This window comes from Alosa pseudoharengus, unplaced genomic scaffold (assembly GCF_046254945.1).
Source record: "Alosa pseudoharengus isolate Yale_2024_CS ecotype anadromous, Long Island Sound unplaced genomic scaffold, YU_APseudo_1.1 YU_APseudo_1.1_scf_24, whole genome shotgun sequence".
NCBI lineage: Eukaryota > Metazoa > Chordata > Actinopteri > Clupeiformes > Clupeidae > Alosa > Alosa pseudoharengus.
In genome coordinates, this window is record NW_027468689.1 from 5676443 (window position 1) to 5703779 (window position 27337).

General features: G+C 40.8%; 2 protein-coding genes across 3 annotated transcripts in view; one reads left to right on the forward strand and one right to left on the reverse strand.

Annotated features, from left to right (window-relative positions):
• Positions 1-7781, forward strand: part of st6gal2b (ST6 beta-galactosamide alpha-2,6-sialyltranferase 2b) — a 39606-nt gene extending 31825 nt beyond the window's left edge. For both annotated transcript variants that reach the window (XM_076302934.1, XM_076302933.1), the window contains exons 6-7: positions 2378-2578; positions 5237-7781. In XM_076302934.1, coding sequence (XP_076159049.1) covers positions 2378-2578; positions 5237-5793 — 758 coding nt within the window. In that variant the 3' untranslated portion in view covers positions 5794-7781. The remainder of the gene's footprint in view (positions 1-2377; positions 2579-5236) is intronic.
• Positions 13-27337, reverse strand: tmtops2a (teleost multiple tissue opsin 2a). The gene is made up of 4 exons (XM_076302935.1): positions 26876-27337; positions 10884-11209; positions 7869-8102; positions 13-1875 (listed from the first exon to the last, which is right to left on the reverse strand). Exons 1-4 carry the CDS (start codon positions 27240-27242, stop codon positions 1645-1647), a joined length of 1158 nt encoding a protein of 385 aa, XP_076159050.1. The 5' UTR covers positions 27243-27337; the 3' UTR covers positions 13-1644.

Consider the following 27337-nt stretch of genomic DNA (forward strand, 5'->3'; position numbering starts at 1 on the left):
TCAGGGGCCAGTTGGTCCACCCACAGTCATGGACTTGGCTTTATTATTTATGCTGTCTTTGTCTATGTCTTTGTGTAAACCACTTTGAGTGGCCTTCTGGGCTAAAAAAATGCGCTATATAAAGAAATGTTTACTTACTTACCAACTTACTTACAGTCAGGTGCTGCTCCGCATGTAGGCGCTGACATGAGTGCATCGAGACACTTCCTGTCGCTTACCCATGAACACCAGCGTCAACGTTTTTAATTGACCAAGATTCAGTTTGGTTGATGACCTTCACATTAGGACTCATATTTGAATGCCACACTCAAGTATGCGCAAGAGAGTCTGTTATTTTAATTCAGTCATTTAACCTCACTCACTCCATCACTTGCACCAGCACACATAGTTCTGATTTAAGGTTTTAAAGGAACACTGATTTCGAAGCCCTTTAGCCAATTTAATAAAAAGCAGGAAATCTTCAGCAAGGACGCTTAAGTACCCACATTCACAACATCTTGGTGTTATAACACTTTTATTTTATAAACCTGCTGTGTACCGCAACACATACTTCACATTCTAGTCAGTTCAGGTAGCACATAGAACTAGGGCTGGACGATAAAACGATAGCGATATGTATCGCAATAGTACGTAGCCCCTAAGGGGACGAGCAAAAAAAAATCTAAAGTTTAGTTTCATGTGCTCACGTGAAACTTTCATGTGCTCACCTGAAACTAAACTTTCATTCAATCATTCATTTCAATCAATTTTTTTTTGCTCATGTCCCCTTAGGGGCTCCGTACAATAGACATGTAATCGATATCAATAAAAAAATAAGTTTGTTAGAACATTCGATTATTAAAAGCAACACACCTCCCGCTTTACGTTGTCCATAAATAAATAGGCTAAATATATCTTGCATTGTAGCTAGTATGTGCAACTCTACCAGAGTAGGCGATAGATGTAGGCCTACCTCAACACAGACTCTCAATGAGTCCTTGCCCCATGCTCTCTCTCTCGCAACAGGCGCATCATTCCTCAGCATGCACATGTAATCCAAACATTCACAATCGTGCAAGACAACTGTAAATTGCTATTAAATCCGGTTAGCATCATTAGCACGTGATTAACAGGTGATTAAAATCAAAGGAAAGTTTAAAATAAAACTGTTTAAAAAACTTTTTTTTCTTCTGTCCTTATCTGAAATAGATTTAAAAAAAAAACAAAATCAATAATTATCTATATCGACTGATATAAAATAATTATATCGTAATACAGTTTTCAGCCTTATCGCCCAGCCCTACATGGAACGCTGAGGCCAATGTATAGAAATGAAAGATAATAAAAAAGAATCCACAGATCATAATAAGACATGAATCACTGCAGGTTTATCACCAGATGCACTGTTCAGTATCTCAAGACTACAGTCTGTACTTACACTCAGGAGGTTGAGAGATTTGCTCTGAGACATGTTTGATGAAACATTGCGACTTCACTTTTCCACAAGGGGGTTAGGAACCTACAAGAAGCACACACACACAGACACACACACACACACACACACACACACACACATATATGTACTCACACTCATATACACACATTCTCACCGTCATGCACAAACACATACATACACATACACACACCCAGCCAGTTGGGCGGCGGTTATGGGGAGGGGGGCTGGGTGGTTTCCTCAGCGGGGTTGGTCTTGTCCGACTCCGGGGAGCTGCACTCATGATGGTTGGCCGTGGACGGGACACCTGTGGCGTTGGCCAGAGTTTTGCTGTAGGCACGCCGGTTGAGCTGGATCACCGTGGTCTTAGAGGGCATGGAGGACTGGCCGTTCTCCAGGGCCTGGTGCTTACAGTGGAAGAGGATCAGGAAACACCTGTAGAACTGGAGGGAAGAAAGCACAGGGAGAGCTGGGAGTGACCTCTGAGTATCCACAGCTTGGTTGTTTGTTTGTTTTAATGTGCAATATAAAGAAACGTGCTAATGCTTTATGCTAATGCTAATGCGATTAGGTAAAAAAAGAATGTATAAACTAAACGCAATTTGCTGAATTCTGGTACATTTTAACAGGTTATTAGATACTTCTTTCTAACAAAGTAAAGCTTTTGATTCAGTGAAATTCAATAATTTCTTTAAAGTTTTGAATGCAGGCCCGGAGTGGCTAATCGGGAACTTTGGGAGGATTCCCGGTGGGCAGTAAACGTTACCCTTACATGCAGTATATTTTAACTGTTTAGCATATTATCCATGAATATGTTACCTGATGTAACTGTGCAGTGTTGACTCCTTGCTTTGTCTATATTATCTTTTACAATCTGAGTGATGTGTGTGTGTGTGTCTGTGTCTGTGTGCATGTGTGTATGTGTGTGCGTGCGTGTGTCTCTAGGCATCATGGTGATGATGGGCTTATGTGAGACGGTCAATGTGTACGAGTACATCCCGTCGCAGCGGCAGACAGATCAGTGCCACTACTATGAGGATTACCAGGACAACGCCTGTACCCTGGGCGCATACCACCCGCTGATCTACGAGAAGGTGCTCGTCCGACGTATGAGCCAAACCTCGGAGAGAATGATCAAGGTCAAAGGTCAGCTCACTCTCCAGGGGCTTAGGAAAATCCAGTGCAGACCGTGACCTTGTGACCTCAGATTGGTCGTAGTTTATGCTGCATTAGGATCAGCAAACACAAATGGTGCGATGAACTGTGATTGGCTCTACAGGGACAAATTCAGACTCTGCACCCGTCTGATATAGTATCGGACTGCACCTGGGACATTTGAGACTTTGAGTTGAGTTGAGGTTCTACAGAACCAGATTCTGAGGCTCTGCAGATGTGCAAAGACGAGCCATAGTCTGGACCAAACATTGAAAAAAGGCCTCAGAAAAGAGGCAGTAGGCATTTTTGAGGAAAAGTTGTTATACAGCAATTTTAGATAGTTCAAAGGGTCCTAAATACAAATCCACCATTTAACATTTTTTTTAGGTCCCGAGTTTCTCAGAATTTTCCTTCAAAAATGGATGCCTTGCTCTCAGGCGAGAAAATACTGGTAGATAGGGTAAAAATGTAAACCTTTATGGATCACCACAACTTTCCCAGTTTGTCACGTACATTAGGACAAGTATTTTTTGTATTACAAGTTTTCTGAAATGTAATGTTTAAATATGCAAATGAGGCTTAATCTACTGAAATATGCGCTAATATGCACAAATTTCCAAACTTGACACGTACACATATTGGATGAAGCATCAATTGCATTTTTGAGGAAAAATTGTTATACAGCATTTTTAGACAGTTCAAAGGGTCCTAAATACAAATCCACCATATAACATTTTATTTAAGTCACAAGTTTCTCAGAATTTTCCTTCAAAAATGGATGCCTTGCTCTCAGGCGAGAAAATACTGGTAGATAGGGTAAAAATGTAAACCTTTATGGATCACCACAAAACTTTCCCAGTTTGTCACTTACATTAAGACAAGTATTTTTTGTATTACAAGTTTTCTGAAATGTAATGTTTAAATATGCAAATGAGGCTTAATCTACTGAAATATGCGCTAATATGCACAAATTTCCAAACTTGACACGTACACATATTGGATGAAGCATCAATTGCATTTTTGAGGAAAAATTGTTATACAGCATTTTTAGACAGTTCAAAGGGTCCTAAATACAAATCCACCATATAACATTTTATTTAAGTCACAAGTTTCTCAGAATTTTCCTTCAAAAATGGATGCCTTGCTCTCAGGCGAGAAAATACTGGTAGATAGGGTAAAAATGTAAACCTTTATGGATCACCACAAAACTTTCCCAGTTTGTCACTTACATTAAGACAAGTATTTTTTGTATTACAAGTTTTCTGAAATGTAATGTTTAAATATGCAAATGAGGCTTAATCTACTGAAATATGCGCTAATATGCACAAATTTCCAAACTTGACACGTACACATATTGGATGAAGCATCAATTGCATTTTTGAGGAAAAATTGTTACACAGCATTTTTAGACAGTTCAAAGGGTCCTAAATACAAATCCACCATATAACATTTTTTTTAGGTCCCCAGTTTCTCGGAATTTTCATTTAAAAATGGATGCCTTGCTCTCAGGCGAGAAAATACTGGTAGATAGGGAAAAAATTTAACTTCTATGTATCACCACAAAACTTTCCCAGTTGGTGTCTTACATAAGACAAGTATTTTTTGTATTACAAGTTTTCTGAAATGTAATGTTTAATTATGCAAATGAGGCTTAATCTACTGAAATGTGCGCTAATTCACACATTTCCAAACTTAGGCTAGGGGTACTACTATGATCGCATCAAAATGGCTAGTTTTAAAATACTAAGGCGGCTTGACACAACTGGACACTTTGCTTGTACTATTATCAGGCTTCCTACATAACTCGAGCATTATTCATTCGTGCACAGAGGGATGGAATCTGGGATCTGCACCTTTGTGCATTCCAGAAAATGTTGCCCTTTTTCATGCGATATAACCACATCAATTATGCACGGTGGGGCACTATCTACCTGAATGAAATGCACCAACTTCCTAAACCAGTAAAAACGGAGTTTGATGCCAGAAACTTTGTAGTCACCGCTTCAACCAAGTGGACCCTGATCATAGTCAGGAGTGGCTATGGTGTATTGGAAAGAAAGGCGGAGGCATTGTTGGAAACACAAAGACATCCTCAGCACCAAGTAGGTGGGCTCTGTCTTTCAACCTCCGATCCAGTCTTGCCCATGACACTAAAGTTGCTTTTGGCCAGGGACCAGATGATAACTACATCCATAGTGAAACGACAAAAGTCCGAATGAAACGGGACAATGCAGATGAAGATGCTTTGCTTGCAGTCTTGCAGAGGTTTGGCCTTTTCTTTGCCAACCTGTCCCAGACCCTGCAACACATTGCAAACAAAGACTTGGCCACGCAGGATATTGAAAGCGAGCTGTTGACAGCACCACAGAAAGGTCAAAGTCAATCAGATACATTTGTTGTTGAGAGGCTGTTGCCATCTGGGGGAGGGGGGAGAGTCTCGTTCAGGGACAAACTTAAAAAGAACAAGTATTTAACGTTTGCGTCTTTGTTTGAAGTTAAGAAGTCAGATCTAAAAACTGGAAAGGTGAAAACTGTCAAGGCAGACCGAAACATTCTGCAACGCCTCATTTCTAAATATGATGCAGAGCCCAGTCAATCTTGACAGCATTATGATGCATGAACTATTTGTTGTGCCCTTGTCTCTGGCAGATGTAAATGGACAGCTTCGTTCAGGTTCAAAGGCGGTGTTTACTAAGATTTTAGCTGCTGGCATTCCATGTCCTAACCACCTTGATAACAGAGACCTTCGGGATGAACCAATGCTCATCATTGATGGTCAAGCTCTGGTCATTGCCATTGGAAAGCCACAAGCAGCAAAGAGTTTTGGAGACCTGTTCTCAGAAGTGGAGCACAATTCCAGCGAATTGATGTTTTGTTTGATCGCTACCACACACATTCTATCAAAAGTGGAACACGAAAGCGCCGTGGAAGAGGCTTGGTGGAAATCACAAGACCAATTGAGAGCAGAGATTTGCCTCTTCCTGCAAATTGCTCATGCAGACAACAAGGCTGATCTTGCACACTTTTTATCCCAACAGCTGATTGTTGGAGCTCCAGCAAATAAGATCATAGTTGCTGCAGGTGGCTTCAGTGATGAAGAGAGAGTTGAAGCCTCTAATTCAACCTTTAACACTGACTGCTTGGAAGCCAAGCATGAAGAAGCAGACACAAGAATTGTTCTTCACTGCATTAGATTCAGAATGTAGAACGTTTTTTCTGCAAACTGTATGGAGCAATGAATGTTGACAACATCAACGACGTTCAAGTAAGCATGTTCGTGAAGGGCATGACAATAGAAAGACTGCCACCAACTTCCACATTCAGCGTTCTCACTTCCAGGCTTTGGTCTGGTGGCAGGTCCACATGCAGCAGCCAATTCTGCCACCCCCTGAGACCATGGGATGGAAAATGGAGGAAAGTTCACTTGTTCCTCAACTTATGTCACTACCTCCGGTTCCGGTTTATCTCCTGTGGTTGCACCAAAGGATGCAAGACAGCTAGATGCAGTTGTAAGCCTAACCCATGTCCTGCTGCTTGCAAATGCAGAATGTCATGTGATACTTGTATGAATCAATAATAAGTAAAAATAACATTTCAGAAAACTGAGTTTTACGGTGATATCTATGTTTTTTTTTTTTTTTCCCCATTCATACGGTGGTGTTTTGAAAGTGTCTGAGACGCATATAGTTTCAGTACAAAATATTAAGAACTGGTACCCTAATGAATATGTTATATATGTTATAAATTTATATTCAGGAGACATTGAACCTTCAAAATATCATGTATAACAACTTTTACCCTCAAATGGCTTCATCTAATGTGTACGTGTCAAATTTGGAAATGTATGCATATTAGCGCATATTTCAGTAGATTAAGCCTCATTTGCATATTTAAACATTACATTTCAGAAAACTTGTAATACAAAAAATACTTGTCTTAATGTAAGTGACAAACTGGGAAAGTTTTGTGGTGATACATAAAAGTTTAAAATTTTACCCTATCTACCAGTATTTTTCTCACCTGAGTGCAAGGCATCTATTTTTGAATGAAAATTCCGAGAAACTGGGGACCTAAAAAAAATGTTATATGGTGGATTTGTATTAAGGACAATTTGAACTATCTAAAAATGCTGTATAACAACTTTTCCTCAAAAATGCCTACAGGGTTACAGAATCCTGAAATCTGGTCCTGACTACCATATCTAAATGCTCTGCTTGCCCTTACAGGCCTGGGGCGCCTTGCAGAAACATCCTATTTTAAGTCTGACATTCAGATAGGAAGAGTAGGGCTATAAGATATGATTTTCTTAGTTTTGTATTACAGAAGCAAATCCTAACTAATTTCAGGAATCCTGTCTTATCTTACTACTTCCTGTTTTATCACGGTTACCAAACAGTAAAGAGAGTAAGGCAGGATTTGCCAACAACATGCAGTATATTTTGACTGTTTAGCATATCATCCTTGAATATGTACCTGATGCAGTGTTGACTCCTTTGTCTATATTTTATATAGACAAAATTGTCTATATTACTGACTGATTGCTGTTCTGAGAATCACTTAAAAGTAAGAGAGAGAGAATCACTCAGATTGTGAAAGATAATATAAATATAGATCAATGAAACATTTATTTTAATGAAAAGAATAGCTTGGAGTGACAAATGCTGTTGTTTTATTTAAATGATTTTTTAAAAAATGATTTTAGTGTGGATTGGTGATTTAAAACACAGTACACTTGTATTAAAAAAAAATCTGAAATGGCTTGTAATGGGCCAGAACTGCTTATTTCAGTAGCCTACAAGCAAATCTTAAAACATCTGGTTGCTGAAGTCCAGTTCAGCCTCTCTGTGTTATTTCACGTTGTTGTGTAAAGTCAGGCAACTTGATCAGTATATTCTGCCCATTGTTAATCTAGTACATGTTCTGCATGCACTTCAGTGTTGTGATTCACATACAGTACCTTCTCACCTACTCTGAATGTTTAGCCTTGAGGACACAATAAGGCATTTTTGATGTGATGATAATTTATATATCATCATTGATTTATGATTATTGAGTATTTCTATGGAACATGAAATACGAGTTTGTGCACCAGGCAATTAGTTTAATATATATAGTCTCCAGACCCTACATCTTGATGTGGGTCTGGCTCGTCAGGCTATTAGAAGGTCACATAATATAAATACAATCAAGATTGCTATGTAATTATAAAAGTTACATGTTTCCTCGAAATAATTAACCAGTTCCAGGAAGAAGAAGGCTGTGGATGGTACTGCGAGATTACCTGCTTATTCATGAGGATGTATATTAAGGGGTTGATGACCGTGCTGGTCTTCGCCAGGAGCGAGGGCACCACACTGGCAATGGGTGTGATGAGTCCCGGCGGGCCGAACGTGGCCATCATTGCCACAACGCCGTAGGGCATCCAGCAGACCAGGTAGCATACGACCGTGGTGATCACCATAAACAGGATATGATACTCTCTCCGTCGCGCAGCTGTCCTTCGGATCCGGCCCACCTGTGATGAGGCATTTAGAGGATGGATTACCATGGTTACGGTTAATAAGAGACTTATGCTGATGTTGCTGTGGGCTAACGTGTTTGCACCAGTGCTTAATTTAACATGTCACATTAGTGAAAACGGATTATTCAGTTATTTTAGTATACAGCAAGAGGGAGAAGAGGAATGGAGGGCTATACAGCTGTCCACTAAAATAACTGAATAATCCGTTTTCAGTAATGTGACATGTTAAATTAAGCACTGGTGCAAACACGTTAGCCCACTTCAGGTGTGAGATGAGGGACTCGTTATGTGAGGGAGACAGCCTTTTTTTAAGGAACTGGCAACTAAATGTTAATTTATGTATAGTGCCGCAAATATGTTCATAACCTGCGGGCTACATCAGTCATGCTGGGCCACTAGCAGAGCAGTCCAGTGCTGGACTTAAGATAACTCCGTCAGGAGTGGGGGAAGTGGAAGGCTGCATGGTAACGCTGTGTGATTGACAGACAAAAGGCAGAGAGGGACTCGAGTATTCCCTCTCTGGGCTTCATTAGTTACTCATCCGGATTTGCCCTGAATGGAGTACACACACTGCACCACACCACACACGCACACACACACACTTTCACTGTTAAGTATGCATAAAAGTTTCATGCTGCAAGGTGCACAAGTCTAGAATCCCAGGCTAAGAAATTAGCATTTTATCTTATAAAACCCTCAGCAATGCACATAGTGAAATAGTATGCCAGTACCACATAACATCTCATTATCGTGAGGTTAGAACTTGGAGGTGGACAAGAGAAGACAATTGTGTACAATGCTTCATGGGTCTTAATTATCATTACATAGGAGCCTGGAGATGTGCCTGAATCTTTTCTCTCAGCTATACGCTATATTCTATATACAGTATAGATATATGCTCAGCTAATTAAAAACATGTCGGTAACACTTAATGATCTAGCTACCTCAGGACTGCTCTCATAAAGCCTTGCAGTGTTATAGCCCTTAGAGCTTGAAGTATCAGAATGCATAATAAACATTATGTTGCTCTTGATAATTGCACTGAAATGTTCATAAAGCATTCATTAAAGCAAGTAAGTAACAACGTAATATCTTATAGTGTTTTATGTTATAATCTATTATAAAGTCTATTATAAACTATTTGTGATGAATAGATATGATTGCATGATTATTGTTGTATAAGCCATACAGAACTATTATTATAATTATCTTATCAAGCATCTCATATCCTAGATCTGTTTTAAAAGCAGCTAAAGAAAATATTTTGTGTGATATTTGTGTGTTGTTTGACATACACTGTGATAAACTGTACGGTATGCCTGTCTCCCATCCTTGCTTTAAAGAAATGATCTGGAGTAAAATGCACTTTAGATCAATTTACGGATGATTGGGAGTACATACGTTGAGTTGACATCCAAATCATGTCATTTGGATGTGTTTTAAGAAAGTTCGATGTTACCGTTTTTAGTCAAAACTCGTTAGCGTGGAAGTGAGAAGGGCATATTATTTCGCCGCTACAAAAACGCTATTTTTATACCTCTTCTACAGTTCCAAACAACATTACACTTACGTGGTAGTGAGTAGAGGGTCCCTAAAGCCAAACCGAAGTATCCCGAGGTCTTTATGTGGTCGGATAGAGAGTCCAGAATGAATTTCATCAAGCCAGTACCTTTCCGGAAATGTTGTCATCTTTGCTGCCATCTTTAGGGGAAAGTTCACAATTTCTTCGCCATTTAAAAACAAAAAAAAACATAGTCCAGTCCATACAACTTCATTTCAATTTCAAAAGAAATACTGGACTATGTTTTTTTTTTTTTTTAAACGGCGACGAAATTGTGAATTTCCAGAGCACACTTGGCAATTGACTCCTACAGACTTTGGAGTGGAGTCATTTGGGTTTAACGCTTCCCTTTTTTATTCCAATCTCAGGCCATGTCCCTGGGTCAAAAAAATCCAGCGAAAGCTAAATTATTTGTCCAGGTGTGCCCTTATAAAGGTTAAGCTGAGTTGTGCATGTTTGGAGAAGAGTGGAGAAGAAAAATAGAATGAGAATTCTTTCACCAATTCTGTGGTGGTGTCTTTTACTTAATGGGCATATTTATTGAAGTAATCTAAAAGTAATCCTAAAGTAATCAGATTACGTTACATGTTTTTGGTAATCCAACTGATTACGTTACTGATTACAAAAATTGCCATGTAATTTGTAGTCAGTAATGGATTACATTTCAAAGTAATCTGACCCAACCCTGGCTTTAGGGACCCTCTACTCACTACCACGTAAGTGTAATGTTGTTTGGAACTGTAGAAGAGGTATAAAAATAGCGCTTTGTAGCGGCAAAATGACTTGCCCTGGTCACTTCCAGGCTAACGAGTTTTGACTAAAAACGGTAACATCGAACTTTCTTAAAACACATCTGAATGACATGATTTGGATGTCAACTCAACGTATGTACTACTCCCAATCATCCGTAAATTGATCTAAAGTGCATTTTACTCCGGATAATTCCTTTAACTACATAGATCTCTGAAGTTTGCCTCCAAAAAGGACCCAAAGCTGACATCTTATCCCATAAAGGCCCTTATATGGGCAAAGATGGTACGTGGATCTCCTTATATGGGCAAAGATCGTATCCGGATCTCCTTATGGCAGCTATGGTTCCTTTTTATAGGCGACTTCAGAGGTCTATTATAGACAAAACAGGTTTCAGTTGGAAAACCACCCATTGGACAGGCAAAAAAGCCAGTGAAAGCCCACTGCTGAGCGGGGAAACCCACCTGTTTAACAGCATAGACCAACCTCCCATAACAGTACACCATGACAAGCACAGGGACGCCCAGGCAGAAGATGAACAAGCAGATGATATAGGAGTGGGAGCCCACTGTGTTTGCCCTCCATGTCACAGAGCAGCTGGTCCCAGCACCTTCCAGGCCATAGCTACTCCAGCCCAGCAGGGGGGGCACTGTCCAGAGCAGTGAGTAGAGCCAGGAGCCACCCACTGCCAGAATAGGCTTGCGGTAGTCTGGGGCCCGCTTGTTATAGACGGTCAGTGTGCTGTAACGGTCATAAGAGAGGATGGCCAGTGAGATGAGCGACACAATGCCTGTTGGGAAAAAGCAAAATTGATGTAAACAAACCACTTACTAAATAAAATGTATTATATACTGATATTACTATTATAAGGACACCATAGACGGTAATAAAAGATGAGAGACGAGCATAAATAATTTTTTAAATTATGATTTTATTTTACAAATGCTGGACACGTCTGGACATCATACACAATTAAATATGGCCACATATTAGGATTGCTGGTAGGATGTGGAGTGGGTTAGCACAGTTATCCTGTAGCTCCCTTTCAGCTATAGGCAGGTGTAACCCACTTGAAGTGAATTATGCTAAGCTAGGCTAATGGTGTTAGATTGAGCTATTGTATGCACAGACAAGAGAAGGGTATATCCTTGGGGTAGATGACAAATAAGTTAATTGATGGCCTGTGGACATGGGGGACTTGGGGAGAGCGTGAGGGCCAACTCACCAAAGTGTCACTTTGTCTCTGGCATTCACATCATCCTACTGTTTCAGTACGTCAGGCTTACACAATGGGTCCTGTCCAGTGGCGGTTCTACACGGGGGCCTAGGGAGGTCCGTGCCTCTGTAGACATTTCCCTGGCCACCCCTGTAACCCCCCCCCCCCCCCCTCAAGCTGACCAAATAATAATAATAACTATAAACATGAATTTATTATGATTATACACGCGAGAGCGAAACGAACTAATGCGATCCAACGTTCTACGCGGATAAATTAGAGCGGCGCACTTGCAGTGCTGCTCGGTGAATGAGAGCTCAGAAACTACTCTTGGAGAGAGAAGCTACGATTTCTGCTGTTGCAAGAGTCGAAGGTAAGCAACACGAATTCAACTCGTAAGTAATTTGTTGTTTTTGCACATAACTGTGTTACTGTTGTTCCTCACACTCATAATGAAATCAAGTTTATAAATGTCTGGTCTCGAAACATGTTTAGAAGCGTAATCATATAGCAAACTCATCGAAGCATATCCATGTCAGTATCCTTGCTCTACACAATGTTGTGACGTTAACCACGTAACTTCATCTGTCTTGCAGTTGCATTGCGATAAGAGATACATTTGAGTAAAGTAGTGATCAACCAACTCACAACAGGTTATCTGCCCAAGGGATGGTAAAAAAAAGGTGAGAGAAACAGCAGTGAGAAACAAATCAAGGAGCAGGAAGAGGGAGAGCTACAGGAGTCGATGGAGGTTGTGAGAGGGTATGTGATGCAAGTCAGGGCTCTCACACAGAGAGGGCATGTGATGCAAGTCAGGGCTCTCACACAGAGAGGGCATGTGATGCAAGTCAGGGCTCTCACACAGAGAGGGCATGTGATGCAAGTCAGGGCTCTCACACAGAGAGGGCATGTGATGCAAGTCAGGGCTCTCACACAGAGAGGGCATGTGATGCAAGTCAGGGCTCTCACACAGAGAGGGCATGTGATGCAAGTCAGGGCTCTCACACAGAGAGGGTATGTGATGCAAGTCAGGGCTCTCACACAGAGAGGGCATGTGATGCAAGTCAGGGCTCTCACACAGAGAGGGGAATTCCAGAGGGTGAGGAGCATGAAGAAGATGGAGAGGAAACATACAGGGGCGGAGCCAGACATTTGAAACATTGGGGGCTTAGCCCAGTGTCACATACAGGAAGGCTAGGGGGGTCCGGTGGCATGCCCCCCGGCAGAACATTTTGAAAAATAAACCCTTAAATAATGACTTCTAGTGAATTCTGTAAACTAATGGACACATTGAGACTTTAAAAATGTGAGACTCAAGGTAGGCCTATATCTGACTGGCACTTTGGGTCTTTCAAGAGGGGTCTATAGGCATAGCCTATCTGATCAGCATGCACTTAGTTAATTAAGCGTTTTTTTATGAGTTATGGTTTGTATATTTTAGACTAGTATACTATGCTGAGATAACCCTGATTAGATAGATGGGATGCTACCTTGTCTCAATACATTTTTACTTTGAACTCTGGCCAAAGTAGCCTTATGGTCAAGTTAGCACAGCCCCACACATTGTGAACCCATTAATGTTCAGTGGAACACATGAAGCTAAATTTAATCCAGGGCTTAAAATTCATTTTTCAAAATGGGGGGGGGGGGGCGGTTCAGTGCTTCACATAGGGGGACTAATTCAGTTGGGGGGGTGGGATACTTTTTACAAACTGAAATTTTCCTTATAGGCCTACAGGCGCTGAGCTGTCGGTGCACCTCCGCAATTGATTAGGCTACGTTCCTCAAATGGAGAACACATCAATCCCATGGTATTTTTTGCCCTAAAATGCATGAAACATTCAAGTTCAAAATCCCGCCGGGCCACGTTACATCTCCGTTTCATATTTGCCTAGGCTACTAGCCTACAATAAATTAATTGAACGAACTCAACTGACAACAGGTCTACTGATTCGGTCATTGAGACTCTATGAATACAGTAGGCTACAACAAACTTTCTGTCTTTCTGAAGTTTATTTTTGTATTCTGGGGTACAGTAGCCTAATTGCCTAATGTCTTGACAATCGTTTATTCTTACCGGCTTGCTGTTTAAACTGCGCCGCTCTGAACTTTCCTGCCAGGTTTATGACGTAAACCGCTACATCTCGGCTCTGGCATTGCCTAAACCAGAGACGGTTGATAAAGCATATATTAAGGATCTTTGCCTAAACTCATCGTGTGGGAAATCAGATTATCTGTCAATATTGGGCTATGAAAATAAGGGATATTTCCTCAGTAATAGTAGCCTACATTTTGTAACATTCATAGAGAAACCGAGGGGAAGTTGGCTGACACCATACTTAATTTCACTGCATTTCTTACTTCCAGTAACTATATGCATGTGACAATAAACTTCCTTGTATCCTTGTATCCTTGTAAGTTAAATTAGAAATTAGAATCGTTGGAAATTGAAAACACATACAAAAAAAGATTCGGGGCTTTTGAAAAAAGATTCGGGCTTGAGCCCCCGAAGCCACCCCCTCGCTCCGCCAATGGGACAGAGAGAGCAACAGCCAGCTAATGGATCCATGTGGATCAGTAGGCCTACTGCAGGTTTGTGAAGAAGGTTCCTATTTGCAAAGCAGTGCAATTACAATTTCTTTGTAGGCCTATGTGTATTTGTCCTACATGTTGAAATACATGCAGATATACATATGCAACTAAATACATGTTGCAGTTGTGACCTATGTTTAGCTTACTAGACTGAGTACAGTTGAGACACTTTTTGCCCAAGAACATAAAATAGATAGCCTACTGAAAAGAAGTGATTTTCCACACAACATTCCACATGCCATTTCCTCAGCTTGTAGACTAAAATATTATAAATCAATAATACCCATAAGTAGTTTATATTTTCTACAATTAGCTCATATACATAAGGTGCATTTTTTGTCTTGACTGTGTCTCAACTGTACCCTATAGAGTACAGTTGAGACACCTACCTGGTACAGTTGAGACACCCATCTTTAATGATATATAGTTAACTAACCGTTAGTTGGAAAGTTGAATAAATAAAAACATAGCAATTGCAAAGTGTTTTAGTTCAAATTCATTCATTTTATTTAAATTGGCGTTGGTTAAAAGGAATACATCATGAAAAAATTGTGCCACAGGAACAGATAGCGAACAGTAGCCTACAAATGGAATGTTCAAGTAGCCTAACACAATCCAATGAGTGTCTCAATTGTCCCCCGCTGACCACCTCACACATTTCTCTACATTTTGCAACGACCTTACATGACACAATGCCATAAAATATGCCAGTTTTTAGGACACATAATAATGTTTGTAATGATACCAGTTACGTTTAACAGTAACATAAGTGTAATGAGCTATTCATTGTCGAAGATGCATGGTGAAGTGAAATTCTTACTTTGGAAAAAAAACATTTGCCGATATCCTTGGATGGGAGATACTTGTGTCGTTCAAATTTGCCATGATCAAAGAGGGCACTAATACGCATGTGCGTAGCAGAAATCACAACTTGGGCTTGCTGTGCAAGCAAGATATTCAAGGTGTCTCAACTGTACACATGTCTCAACTGTACTCAGTCTACCACATCTTTCTATAGATGTCAGCAACTCCAAGAGTACAGCCCAATTTGAATATATTCCCAACCACTTTGGGGGACAGAATACGGAGCTTCAGGCCAAACTGGTATAATCTTCATCCATGGGTTGAGTATTCTGTCATGACAGACTACATATTGCTATGCATTTTAGCACACCAAATGCCTCAGTTGAACTTGTTTGTTTGGTTGAGCTCTTTAGACTGTGCAAGATTGCTGTAACCTTCCTGTAAGCCTCTGTTGCTGTAGTATAATGTATCTATATTTCATTTAAATTCAATTGATCCAGCATTGTGCCAATTCAAATACTTAAGTGTGGACTCAACTGTGGAATTGACCCTGTACTGTATTTTAAATTTTTTATGACCCTACCACTCTTGCACCTGCACTCACTTTTGTACAAAATAAATGTATATATGATTTTAAAGTAAAATAAAGTTTATAATCTTTAAATATCATTTGTTGCCATTTTTTTTAAATGTGCCCCTCTGGTTAAACACTGGCCCCTCCTTGCCCCCTGCAGTACAATTTGTCTAGAACCGCCACTGGTGTAAAATTAATTAATCATGTGAAACCGATTTTATGACCAATGGTTCAGATGTTTCTGAGTACAGTTGTTATTGAATCTGACCACTCATCAACGTTTTGCAAATCACACTCCCATAGTCTATCACGACAACAGAATGAGAACACTCTCGAATAGACTTTGTCCAGATGTCTCCAGGTTAACAAGGTACAGACTTTGTCAGGAAATCAGAACTGTCGTGGTTCAAGATTATCAATGATACAAAAAGTCATCAATGCCAGTGAAGTTACTAGTTCAATGAGGATATTCTGTTTAAATCCTGCCAGTGACTTTTATTACTTATTTAACTGACAAGTCTGCAAATGAGCATGGACCACAAAAAATTCAACAGCAGCTAAGCTTCAAAGTCTGAAAATGTAACTGTTTCAAGCAGTTTACTCTATGTCTCTTGTCTCCTAAACTACTTTGAATCACTAATGTTTATGAATTGTACATTGTAAAATTCATCTTGCTTTGAAAAAAGGCTAATTCATTCACAGTAAACAAATCATGTGATGGACAAGTTAACACAATGGGTTACACTTTACTTGACTGGTCTTTCATGTGAAAGGATAAGGTTCCCATCTCATCTGGGTCAGTCTTCTCCATGGAGTCACTCCAACTCAATAGTTTAGTGGCTTTCAGCAATGCCAAAACTTTATAGAGACAACCCACAAGGGAGTGACACTTTGAGAATTTGAATCTAAAAAGTAGACAAAAGATAAGCCTCTTCACAACAAAAGAGTGTCCCATCATCTCTTAGCATCTGAGGGCCTAAAGGAAGCACTCAAGATCAAAAAGCTTTAGCATGGAATTGTCTAAGGGTCTTTTTAAGAAACAGTTTTAACATAATTTTTTACTCAGCACACACACACACACACACTTCAGCTTTGTGCTGAGAGTGAAACATAAAAAGCCAGAAACACTGATCCGAACTTGATGAAGGGATACTGAGGGTGTGTGTGTGTGTGTGTGTGTTTGAGGCTCTCTGAAGATCAGACATCACATCAGAACACATCCTTTAAACACCATTTTGATGCCAATAAGACAAAATCCCCTTTTCAGATCCCAGGTGCTGGTGATATGCAGGAATATCAGACTAAACAAATAAAGATCATCACCGCACACTGGTGTAATTATGGATAGTTTATTTTGAGCAAACGACACGTTCCGCTGTCAGCTCCTTCAGGTTTGTTCTGATCATTTTGATGCCTCAGTGCTCTGTCAGGCTCTGTGCCATGTGTGTGCGGTCTCTGCGTCAGTGCTCTGTCAGGCGCCGTGCCATGTGTGTGTGGTTGCAGATGATACTGCGCTGCCACACATCGATGGGAAGAGGAAGCAGAAGTGAAACTCGACTCGCTGATGCCGCGGATGCTATTTGAGTTAGCGTAGCAGTTACTGTGACGGTCCGGAGATGTAAGCAGAGCCCCCCCATTGATCAGCCTGTGATATCAGCCCTGGCAGAAATGAACCCCACAATAAGCCTGCTTGCCCCCCCCCCCCCAAACAGTGGTAGGGTGGACATCATTCACTTCAGCTGACCGCGTTCTGGTGCCAACACGAGCACAGTGCACTCCTCTACTGACTGTACTTTACACACACACACACACACACACACACTCATGTTCTCCCCTGGGTGGCCATTCACTCCATCTCCTTGGCATATTTTCCTTGCCAGTCTTTTTTTCATTCACCCTGCTTCCACAATCACAAGGTTAGAGTTACACCTACATTCAGATATACAGTACCAACCTGTATATATACCTGTATACATTCAGAGTTATGCCAACACACTCAAGGAAGATTCCGCTTTCACTGTCTACCAATCATCAACTTCAGGGACATCCTTACAGAATATATCAACATGAAAGTGAAAAGAATAATTACAGCAGTGGGTTTATACAATTTTATTTGTAAGGGACCATGTAGGCCTACAATGTTAAAGGAAAATTCCGGTATTTAGCACTTTGAGTCCCTTTTCTGGTTTGTTTTGGATGAACTAGAGTGGTGGACACCGAAATTTTGACGATTGGTCCTGTCTCGACTTTTCTGACTCGTTTTGAATCGCCTTTGACTAATCAGAGTGGCTGCCAACAGGCATACTCAAATATGTCCTAAAACAACCCTTAACGTTCGTTTTTAAAACTGCAACTCATCGAGGTTATCAGTTGTTCAGTGACAACTTTCTCAGCAACCTTTCAAAGTACTGGTAATGCTTACTGGCGTTGACCATGGTGGTCTCCAGATTTAAAGATAGGAGTGAAAATGGCAAGTTTCCAGTCAGTATAAGAAAACTGTGTAATTGAAAGGTTGTTTAAAGGAGCATTAGCATTCTTAACAGCTAGTCAGACATAAACCATGAAGCTATGACTGTCTATCTTGATAAAAAACTGTCAGGACCTCACTGCTCTTCTCTCAAAGCACATCCCAACACTCCCCTATGTTTCTAATAACTAAATAACAACTAAGCTGGGATCCTTTCTCAGTTTTTTTTTAAAATATTCTAGATTGTCACATAGGACATTATTCCGTTTTGTTACAACTTTTGTTACAACTACTCCAGCATTTTTAAAACTCCTGCAATAGAGCAGTTTGAAAACAATGTTGGTCCATTTTTACTTAGACAACATGGTTTTGCATTTTAATGTGGAAAGGCGAATCCACAAACGTCTGAATACGATAAAGCAGAAAATAATGCATTGACATTTTAATGATTTTGTCTATGTAGTCCTATGTCTACCTCTGTCTAGGTTACAGCACTGTATTCATATAATCTGTTTACTCTTGAAGAATGAAGTTAAAAACCAAGCCATGTGCCCATCATCTTTAGTCCATTGACATCAACTGACTAATTGCCATCGCATGGATCAAGTGTACTCAAGCTTTGGTACTTGATCTGTGTCAAAACACATTCATGTATTCATCACCAAACACTAGCCATCTTTTGAAGTTTGTCTTTCCATACAATCCCATCATTTCCCACCTTAACAGGAGACCTGGACTTCATGATGACTAATGACCCAGGATTCCTTTCCTTCAGACGGAGCAGGAAAGTGAACTAATTACAGTATGTGGAAGTCAAGTGATAGGCTTACACACAGACACACAGAGAGAGAGAGAGAGAGAGAGAGAGAGAGAGAGAGAGAGATACACACACACACATACACACAAAGATACACACACTTACACATAAAGCTCTTCCCCTAATGAGAAATGTATCTGTATGAAAACAGAGTCACTGGAATACTGCACGTAGTCCAGATCATGTGAGAGTTTTGCGTCTTTAATCCTTGTGGGAATGGGGGAGTCAGGAAGCAGGTTTCCTCCTGTTCCAGGGGACGTTTTCTGTGTCCCCATCATCTTGTGGTGCTCACTGGAGGCTCCCACTCTGGGGGCTTCAAATTGGCTATGGCCCTTCCTACCAGTATTGGGTTTGCTTGGCAATAAATTAATAAATAAACATTTGACCTGCCCATACAATTGCACTACCCTATCCCACCCATAGTGTTCTATTTATTGCAAATGTACATACTGTAATTATACTTATGCATAGCCATATTCGACTGCTCTTCATTCCAGTCTTACTGTTCTGCTTTGTATTCTTTTATGTTTTTTTTTGTTGTACTTTGTGAGCAAAGATTAACCGGAGTCCAATTCCTTGTTTGTTTCATTTTACATTTTATTTGTATACTATTCATTTTCACACATAGCATGTTTATGTAATTACTTGTGTGGGCTAGTATAACTTATTAGTATTAGCACTGTAGTACTTTAGTAGTAGTTTATACTGCATGTTATATGTTTATATATTTATTTGTGCAGTGGTTCTTAGGGAATGAAAGAGGAAGTGTATATATGTGTGAAAAAGAGAGAGTGTATGCTGGTATGACAGTAAAACATGTAGGTAAAGGTATCAAAGTTCTTTATTTTGAAAACAGTTGTGTCACTGGTGGATGGGGGTAGGCAGCAGGACTTCTGGCAGTCCATTTAAGGTAGTCTGTTGTGTCCCTTTGATCCATCATTTCCCCAAGGCAAGCGAAAGAGAGGCATGCTACCAAAGCTGCCAAATGTGCTGGACAACACATCACATTCCCTGAACAACCTACTGATGAGACAGCAGTGATTTCAGGCGGAGGCTGTTTAAAAATTATTTCAAAGGGCCAGCAATGCTACCATACTGCACATGATAGCTTCAGTACATATAGTGTTGGTTTCGTTGGACTTGGTAATTCAGAGGGATGTTGCAGAAGCTGCTAAACATATTGGAAAATACATTCCCTACACATCACATGCCCTACACATCACATTCCCTACACACCACGTCTCCTACACATCACATCTCCTACATCACATCCCTTACACATCTCCCACACATCACATCTCCTACATCACATCCCTCACACATCACATCTTCTACATCACATCCCTTACACATCACAGCTCTTACACATCACATCTCCTACATCACTTCCCTCACACATATCTCCTACATCACATCCCCTACACACTACGTCTCCTACACATCACATCTCTCCTACACATCACATCCCCTACATATCACATCCCCTACACATCAAAAATCCCTTACACATCACATCCCTTACACATCACATCCCCTACACATCACATCTCTCCTACACATCACATCACCTACACATCACATCTCTCCTACACATCACATCCCTTACACGTCTCCTACACATCACATCCCCTATACTTTACATCCCCGACACATCACATCCCTTACACATCACATCGCTACACGTCTCCTACACATCACATCCCCTACATCACATCCCCTACATATCACATCCCCTACACATCACATCCCCTACACATCACATCTCCCACACAATACATCCCCTACACATCACAATTCTCCTACACATCACATCCCTTACACGTCTCCTACACATCACATCCTCTACACATCACATCTCTCCTACATCACATCCCCTACACATCACAGCTCCTACACGTCACGTCCCTTACACATCACATCCCCTACACGTCACGTGTTTTCGCTATTCCTAAAAATACAAGTACAAATGCAAGTTCCTGATTACATGGTCAAAAAACGTAATGCACCTATGGGTGACAGGCTCAAATATCTGTCACCCATAGGCACCCATTTGGCATGCTACCAAAGCTGCCAAACGTGCTGGACAACACATCACATTCCCTGAACAACCTACTGATGAGACAGCAGTGTTTTCAGGCGGAGGCTGTTTAAAAATTATTTCGAAGGACCAGCAATGCTACCATACTGCACATGATAGCTTCAGTACATATAGCGTTGGTTTGTTGGACTTGGTAATTCAGAGGGATGTTGCAGAAGCTGCTAAACATATTGGAAAATATATCACATTCCCTACACATCGCATCCCCTACACATCACATTCCCTACACATCACATCTCTTACATCACATCCCCTACACATCACATCTCCCCTACACATCACATCCCTTACACATCCCCCACACATCACATCTCCTACATCACATCCCTCACACATCACATCTCCTACATCACATCCCCTACACATCACATCTCTCCTACACATCACATCCCTTAAACATCACAGCTCTTACACATCACATCTCCTACATCACATCCCTCACACATATCTCCTACATCACATCCCCTACACACCACGTCTCCTACACATCACATCTTTTCTACAAATCACATCTCTCCTACACATCACATCCCCTACACATCACGTCTCCTACATCACATCCCCCACACATCACATCCCCTACACATCACATCACCTACATATCACATTCCACATCCCCTACACATCACATCCCCCCACATCACATCCCCCCACATCACATCTCTCCTACACATCACATCCCCTACATCACATCCCTTACACATAACATCCCCAAACACATCACATCTCTCCTACACATCACATCCCTTACACATCACATCCCCCACACATCACATCACCTACACATCACATCTCTCCTACACATCACATCCCTTACACGTCTCCTATACATCACATCCCCTACACTTTACATCCCCGACACATCACATCCCTTACACATCACATCGCCTACATGTCTCCTACACATCACATCCCCTACATCACATCCCCTACACATCACATCTCCCACACATTACATCCCCTACACATCACATCTCTCCTACACATCACATCCCCCACACATCACATCCCCTACACATCACATCTCTCCTACACATCACATCCCTTAAACGTCTCCTACACTTTTCATCCCCGACACATCACATCCCTTACACATCACATCCCCTACACTTTACATCCCCTACACATCACATCCCTTACACATCACATCGCCTACACGTCTCCTACACATCACATCCCCTACATCACATCCCCTACACATCACATCTTCTACACATCACAGCTCCTACACGTCATGTCCCCTACACATCACCTACCCATCACATCTCCTACATCACATCACCTACCCATCACATCTCCTACATCACATCCCCTACACATCACATCTCTCCTACATCACATCCCCTACACATCACAGCTCCTACACGTCACGTCCCTTACACATCATATCACCTACACGTCACATGTTTTCGCTATTCCTAAAAATACAAGTAGAAATGCAAGTTCCTGATTACATGGTCAAAAAACTTAAACTTACTTAGCACCTATGGGTGACAGGCTCAAATATCAAGTGATAAAAAAACAGATTTTCCTACATGGTCTTGGGAAGATTTGATGAGAAATTATTAAGTTTTAACACATGTGTATTTTATATTGGGGGGGGGGGGGTTTATGGGGTTCAACATTTTAAAACTTCATCTCATCCCCCTTTCACACATAAACATGCAAAATGCGTTAGAGTCAGATTTGTTGAAATTTAATCACATGTAAGCTACCTTTTGTACAGGACCATCTCTTCATCCTTCCACCATCCTTACAGCGAGAAGAGCAGTGGTGGAAGAGAAGTGGACCCACCATCCTTACAGTGGGGAGATAAGTGGACAGTCTCTTCACACCCCAGTATCACACCTTCACTCACTGAGTTCTGTGTTCTGTGCTTATGCCGTGCGCTCAACTACAGCCTGAAGCACAGAAACCCTTAGAGGTGAGTAATAAGCCAACATGAAACATACTCACTCCTTGTTTTGATTATGTGAGGGAGTGAGACCCTACGGGGTAATCGTCCTCTCTCTCTCCACAAAGCCGGCTAACTGCACACATGGAGCTCCACATGGAGCCCTTTCCCTGCTTACCTGGCACTCATCGCCTGCCTGCCGCACACCAAATGCATCCTGGAAATATACTGTCTGATACGGACTGGTAAAAAGCACATTCAATATAGCTTAGCTTTCGTTTTTTTTATAGTATAGCTTTTCTGTCTGATACGGACTGGTAAAAAGCACATTCAATATAGCTTAGCGTTTGGGTCCTTAAAGCTTTTCTGTTTGATACGAACTGGTAAAAAGCACATTCAATATAGCTTAGCGTTTGGGTCTTTTATAGTATAGCTTTTCTGTCTGATACGGACTGGTAAAAAGTACATTCAGTACAGCTTAGATTAGTATAGTTTTTCTGTCAGATTTATATCAGCACACCCAATACAATATAAATGCAGCCAGAAGGCCAGATATATGTGCCTGTACATGACCACACTGTCAATATTACTTAGCCTACTACATACTTAGCCTACTACATACCAGCTTAGAGTTACAGTATCAAGTCATTATACTTACTGTATTTGAAATTTAAAAAATGGCGTATTCTGTTAAATACATTGTCATAATTGCCACTTATTCAGGAACCCACTTCTCACACAGATGTGACCAAACCACAACAAGATTCAAAACAAATAAATGATCAGGTCAGTGATTCACTATTTAGTCCCACATAGCTAGAAAATGTTAAATTACAGGACTGCATAATATCCCAAATGGGCAGATCACAAAACACAGATGATGTTACAGAAGTAACAATGAAAACAATGAAAAATACAACCAGAAACTGATCATGACATTGTCAACACAACAGATCTGTCTGTTCAACTGAGAGGACAGTGAATTAGGATTTGAAATCTCTATGCTGCCGTGAGAGGCAGGACTTGAGGTTGGAGGTGCTTTTCCACAGCATCATATCCAAACTGACAAACATTTCACCCCACTGGATTCTGCTTCAGGAGTGTGAAAGACTCAGTAGGAGAGGATAAAGATAACTCATAAGGAACGACAGGGCTTAGGAACGACAGGGCTTTAAAATGAGTCTGCACTCAATTTTACAGTCGTACTCTCAGCTGTGTTTGGCTATGAGTCAGTGGAAGGAAAACGTCCCGCAAGGCCATCGACGCATGATCTAGTTGATAATGTAGACACCAGGCCATCAACACATGTTCATAATGAAGACTTCATATGAGGTGTGACAAGACCCAACAACAAACAGTTTGAGGAAAAGTCGCCGTAACCGCTGGAGGACTGCCAATGTTTGTGACAGTTTTCAGGTCGACCAAAGATGGACGTCCCATCAGAATCAAGTTCAAAATCTTATTATTGGGAGGAATTATGATGATAAACTCATATTCTCATTTGCATCATATTACTCATTGATTATGCAGAGGAATTATGATGATAAACTAATATTCTCATTACTTCTCATATATACTGTATGAGCATGTCAGAACAGATCACAGACGTCACTCTTGACATCCCCACCCACTGCACTGCAGCAGCCCTGTGCTGTTCATAACATGCTCTGCTATATGGTCAGAGGGTAAAACCATCAATAATTCAAATCAATGATGATAAATAATCAGAATATTAATAATTTACACAAGGTGTCCGCATAGTGTTTGCTCAGTGTTATAATTAATATATTTAGTAGTCAGAATATATGCACAAGTCGTATGCAGTCGTGCGTGTGTGCGTGTGTGTGTGTGTGTGCATGTGTGCGTGTGTCAGTGATCTTACCCACACTGACATGCACTCAAAATGGTATGTGTGTGTGTGTGTGTGTGTGTGTGTGTGTGTGTGTGTGTGTGTGTGTGTGTGTCAGGGATCTTGTCAACACAGACATATTTGAGGCTCAAAGCATTTCTAGTTACCAGCACAACACACTGTTCCATATGGATTAATTGGCAAAGACAAACCAACTTCCATTACGAACCAACTCATCTGTGACATGATAACACACTGCACACTTGGTAACATTACTGAAGAAGATTTGAGTAAAATCAGGGGAACAATATGTCTGTGTTTCCTATCTCCATTCATTTGTTAACACTCAGAATAAAGCAGATGTGTGTATGTGGGAGTATGGTGGATCGATTCACTGGATCGTGTGACTGTTCGGACTGTTTGAAAGTAATTCTATCCTCTTGCAGAGGGGTGAATGTAGCAAAAGGAAGGGTAGCATTTTTTATTATTTCTGTACAAATGACATTCTATTTTTAAGAAAGTGAAATTCAAGTAGCAAAACAGCCTAACGCAATGAGACCTAAGACAATTTCAGTTGCCTGTCATAACACAGATAAACCTAAAGCTACACCAAGATAGCACTTATCATCCACAAACACCAACGTGTCTTCAAGCCTATTTCAGCTGTGCATTTCTAAGACCCTCGTCAAAATATGTGCAGGCTACACACACTACTGCAACAAGGTATACTGCATACCATAAGCAGTATGCATCCATGTAAACTATCTCACCCCAAAAGACTGCAAGACAGGGGAAATAGTGCAAATGTGAAAAACAATCTAACACCTGCATTTAAAATTTCTAATGAATATTTAGTGTTTATAGTCGGGTATGTGTGTTACCTAATTTGAAAAAGCATCGGTACACACTAACAGTGCTGTTCAGCTCATTTTTATCCTCACATTCAGAGTTATGGAATATATAGAGTAGATTTAAAGACATTCACTGCATCCAACTGATAAAAATTCCACAGTGCAAATTATTATTTTTTTCTGATACTTCTCTACATGCTCCATGTGTGTGGGCAAATTGAATTCTAATGGTAGCCAGGGCAGTAGAGAGCGTGGTCATGCAGTTGCACATTTTCGTATGCAAAGATAAATATCAGGCTAACACCACCGCCATCTTCTAGGGCTGAAATTACTGTACATCCAACTCCAATCTGAGATTCAGAATTGCCTCGTGATTGCAAGTGGAGTATGGGGCTCATTGAAATGTAAAAAGGTTCATTAGAGATACATCCAAATACTCCACTTATACATCTCTGCCGTCAAGACCCTTTTATGGAACCCTTTCTGACAGACCAAATATTACATTACATTACATTTGGCTGATGCATTTACATGGGAACAGTGACCCAGAAGTATGAATTAAGAATACCGCAGCATAGTCCAACTCCAAATCAGTTGAGAGACATAGAAAAAGAGAGTTTTCAATTAGGAGCTCTTTTAAATCCTTAACCTCCTACCACACTAGACATAAATCTCAGATGCCCAGCCTGAATAAAAAAGTCTGTCTGTCATAGATGGATCATTGACTGCACTTTTTCCACTCCTTCGGTCAGCTAAATTAACTGCTGGACCAAATTAACTGGCTTTCCAAAGACCTCCACATCAATACTGACTAGTGGATGTATTAAACACATAGGCTATAAGTTTGAGTATTCAACAGTATTTTAGGCAGTGGAGTCCACAGGCGTGCTGGCTGATGCCTGATGCATCCCTAATGCACTGGTCCACAGTGTGACCTGTGGTAAATTGGACCACATTTACTTACAGCCTACTCCTGTGCTGCACATTGTTGCCAGCTAATAAGAGTCCACCTGAAAACACCTGTCCACCTGAAAACATGTACTACGTCAGCACTCGTCCTCTCACGTTCTTTATCATGAGTCACTAATTCTTCTTCACAGATCTGCCAGAGATTTCAACACCACTAAAGAAAAAGGTGTTTGTTGCCTTTATCAATGCATTTTTTTTAATTATTTCTCGGCCTGTACATTTACGAAGATCAGTAACGAAGCTATAAAACATTTATAAAATGGGATACGATCAAATAAACTCTTTAACGCATGCTTTCACTTTCTATCATTATCGATCGACTCACCGAAACAGGAGTTAATGAAGCCGTACCACTTGCATCCATGTCTGCCTGCCAGCCACCGTCCTTTGATGCTAGACGCAAAGCTGAGTGTCGTCCCAAACATGCACACAAGCATGTCGCTCACGCTGATGTTCAGGAGTAGCATATTCACTGGTGTACGAAGCGTCTTGAACTTGCAGAAGAGGACTAGTACCACTAGGTTGTTAAGGCAGCCAAACACCATAATAGATCCCAAACACACAGCGACAACATTTAGTCCAGTTCGTGACAGTGTGCCCGGAGTGTCATTCCAGTCCTGATCCAAATAATTAAGAGAGTCTTCACCGGTTCCGTTAGAGCTGTAATTTAAGTTGGCCACTTCGGAAAACATAGTTGCCTATTGTTTCATGTTGCATTATAGTTTATTTGTTTTGAAGATGATGAGTGTATTCCATTCATAGCGGCAAGAGCGGTGGCATTTATACA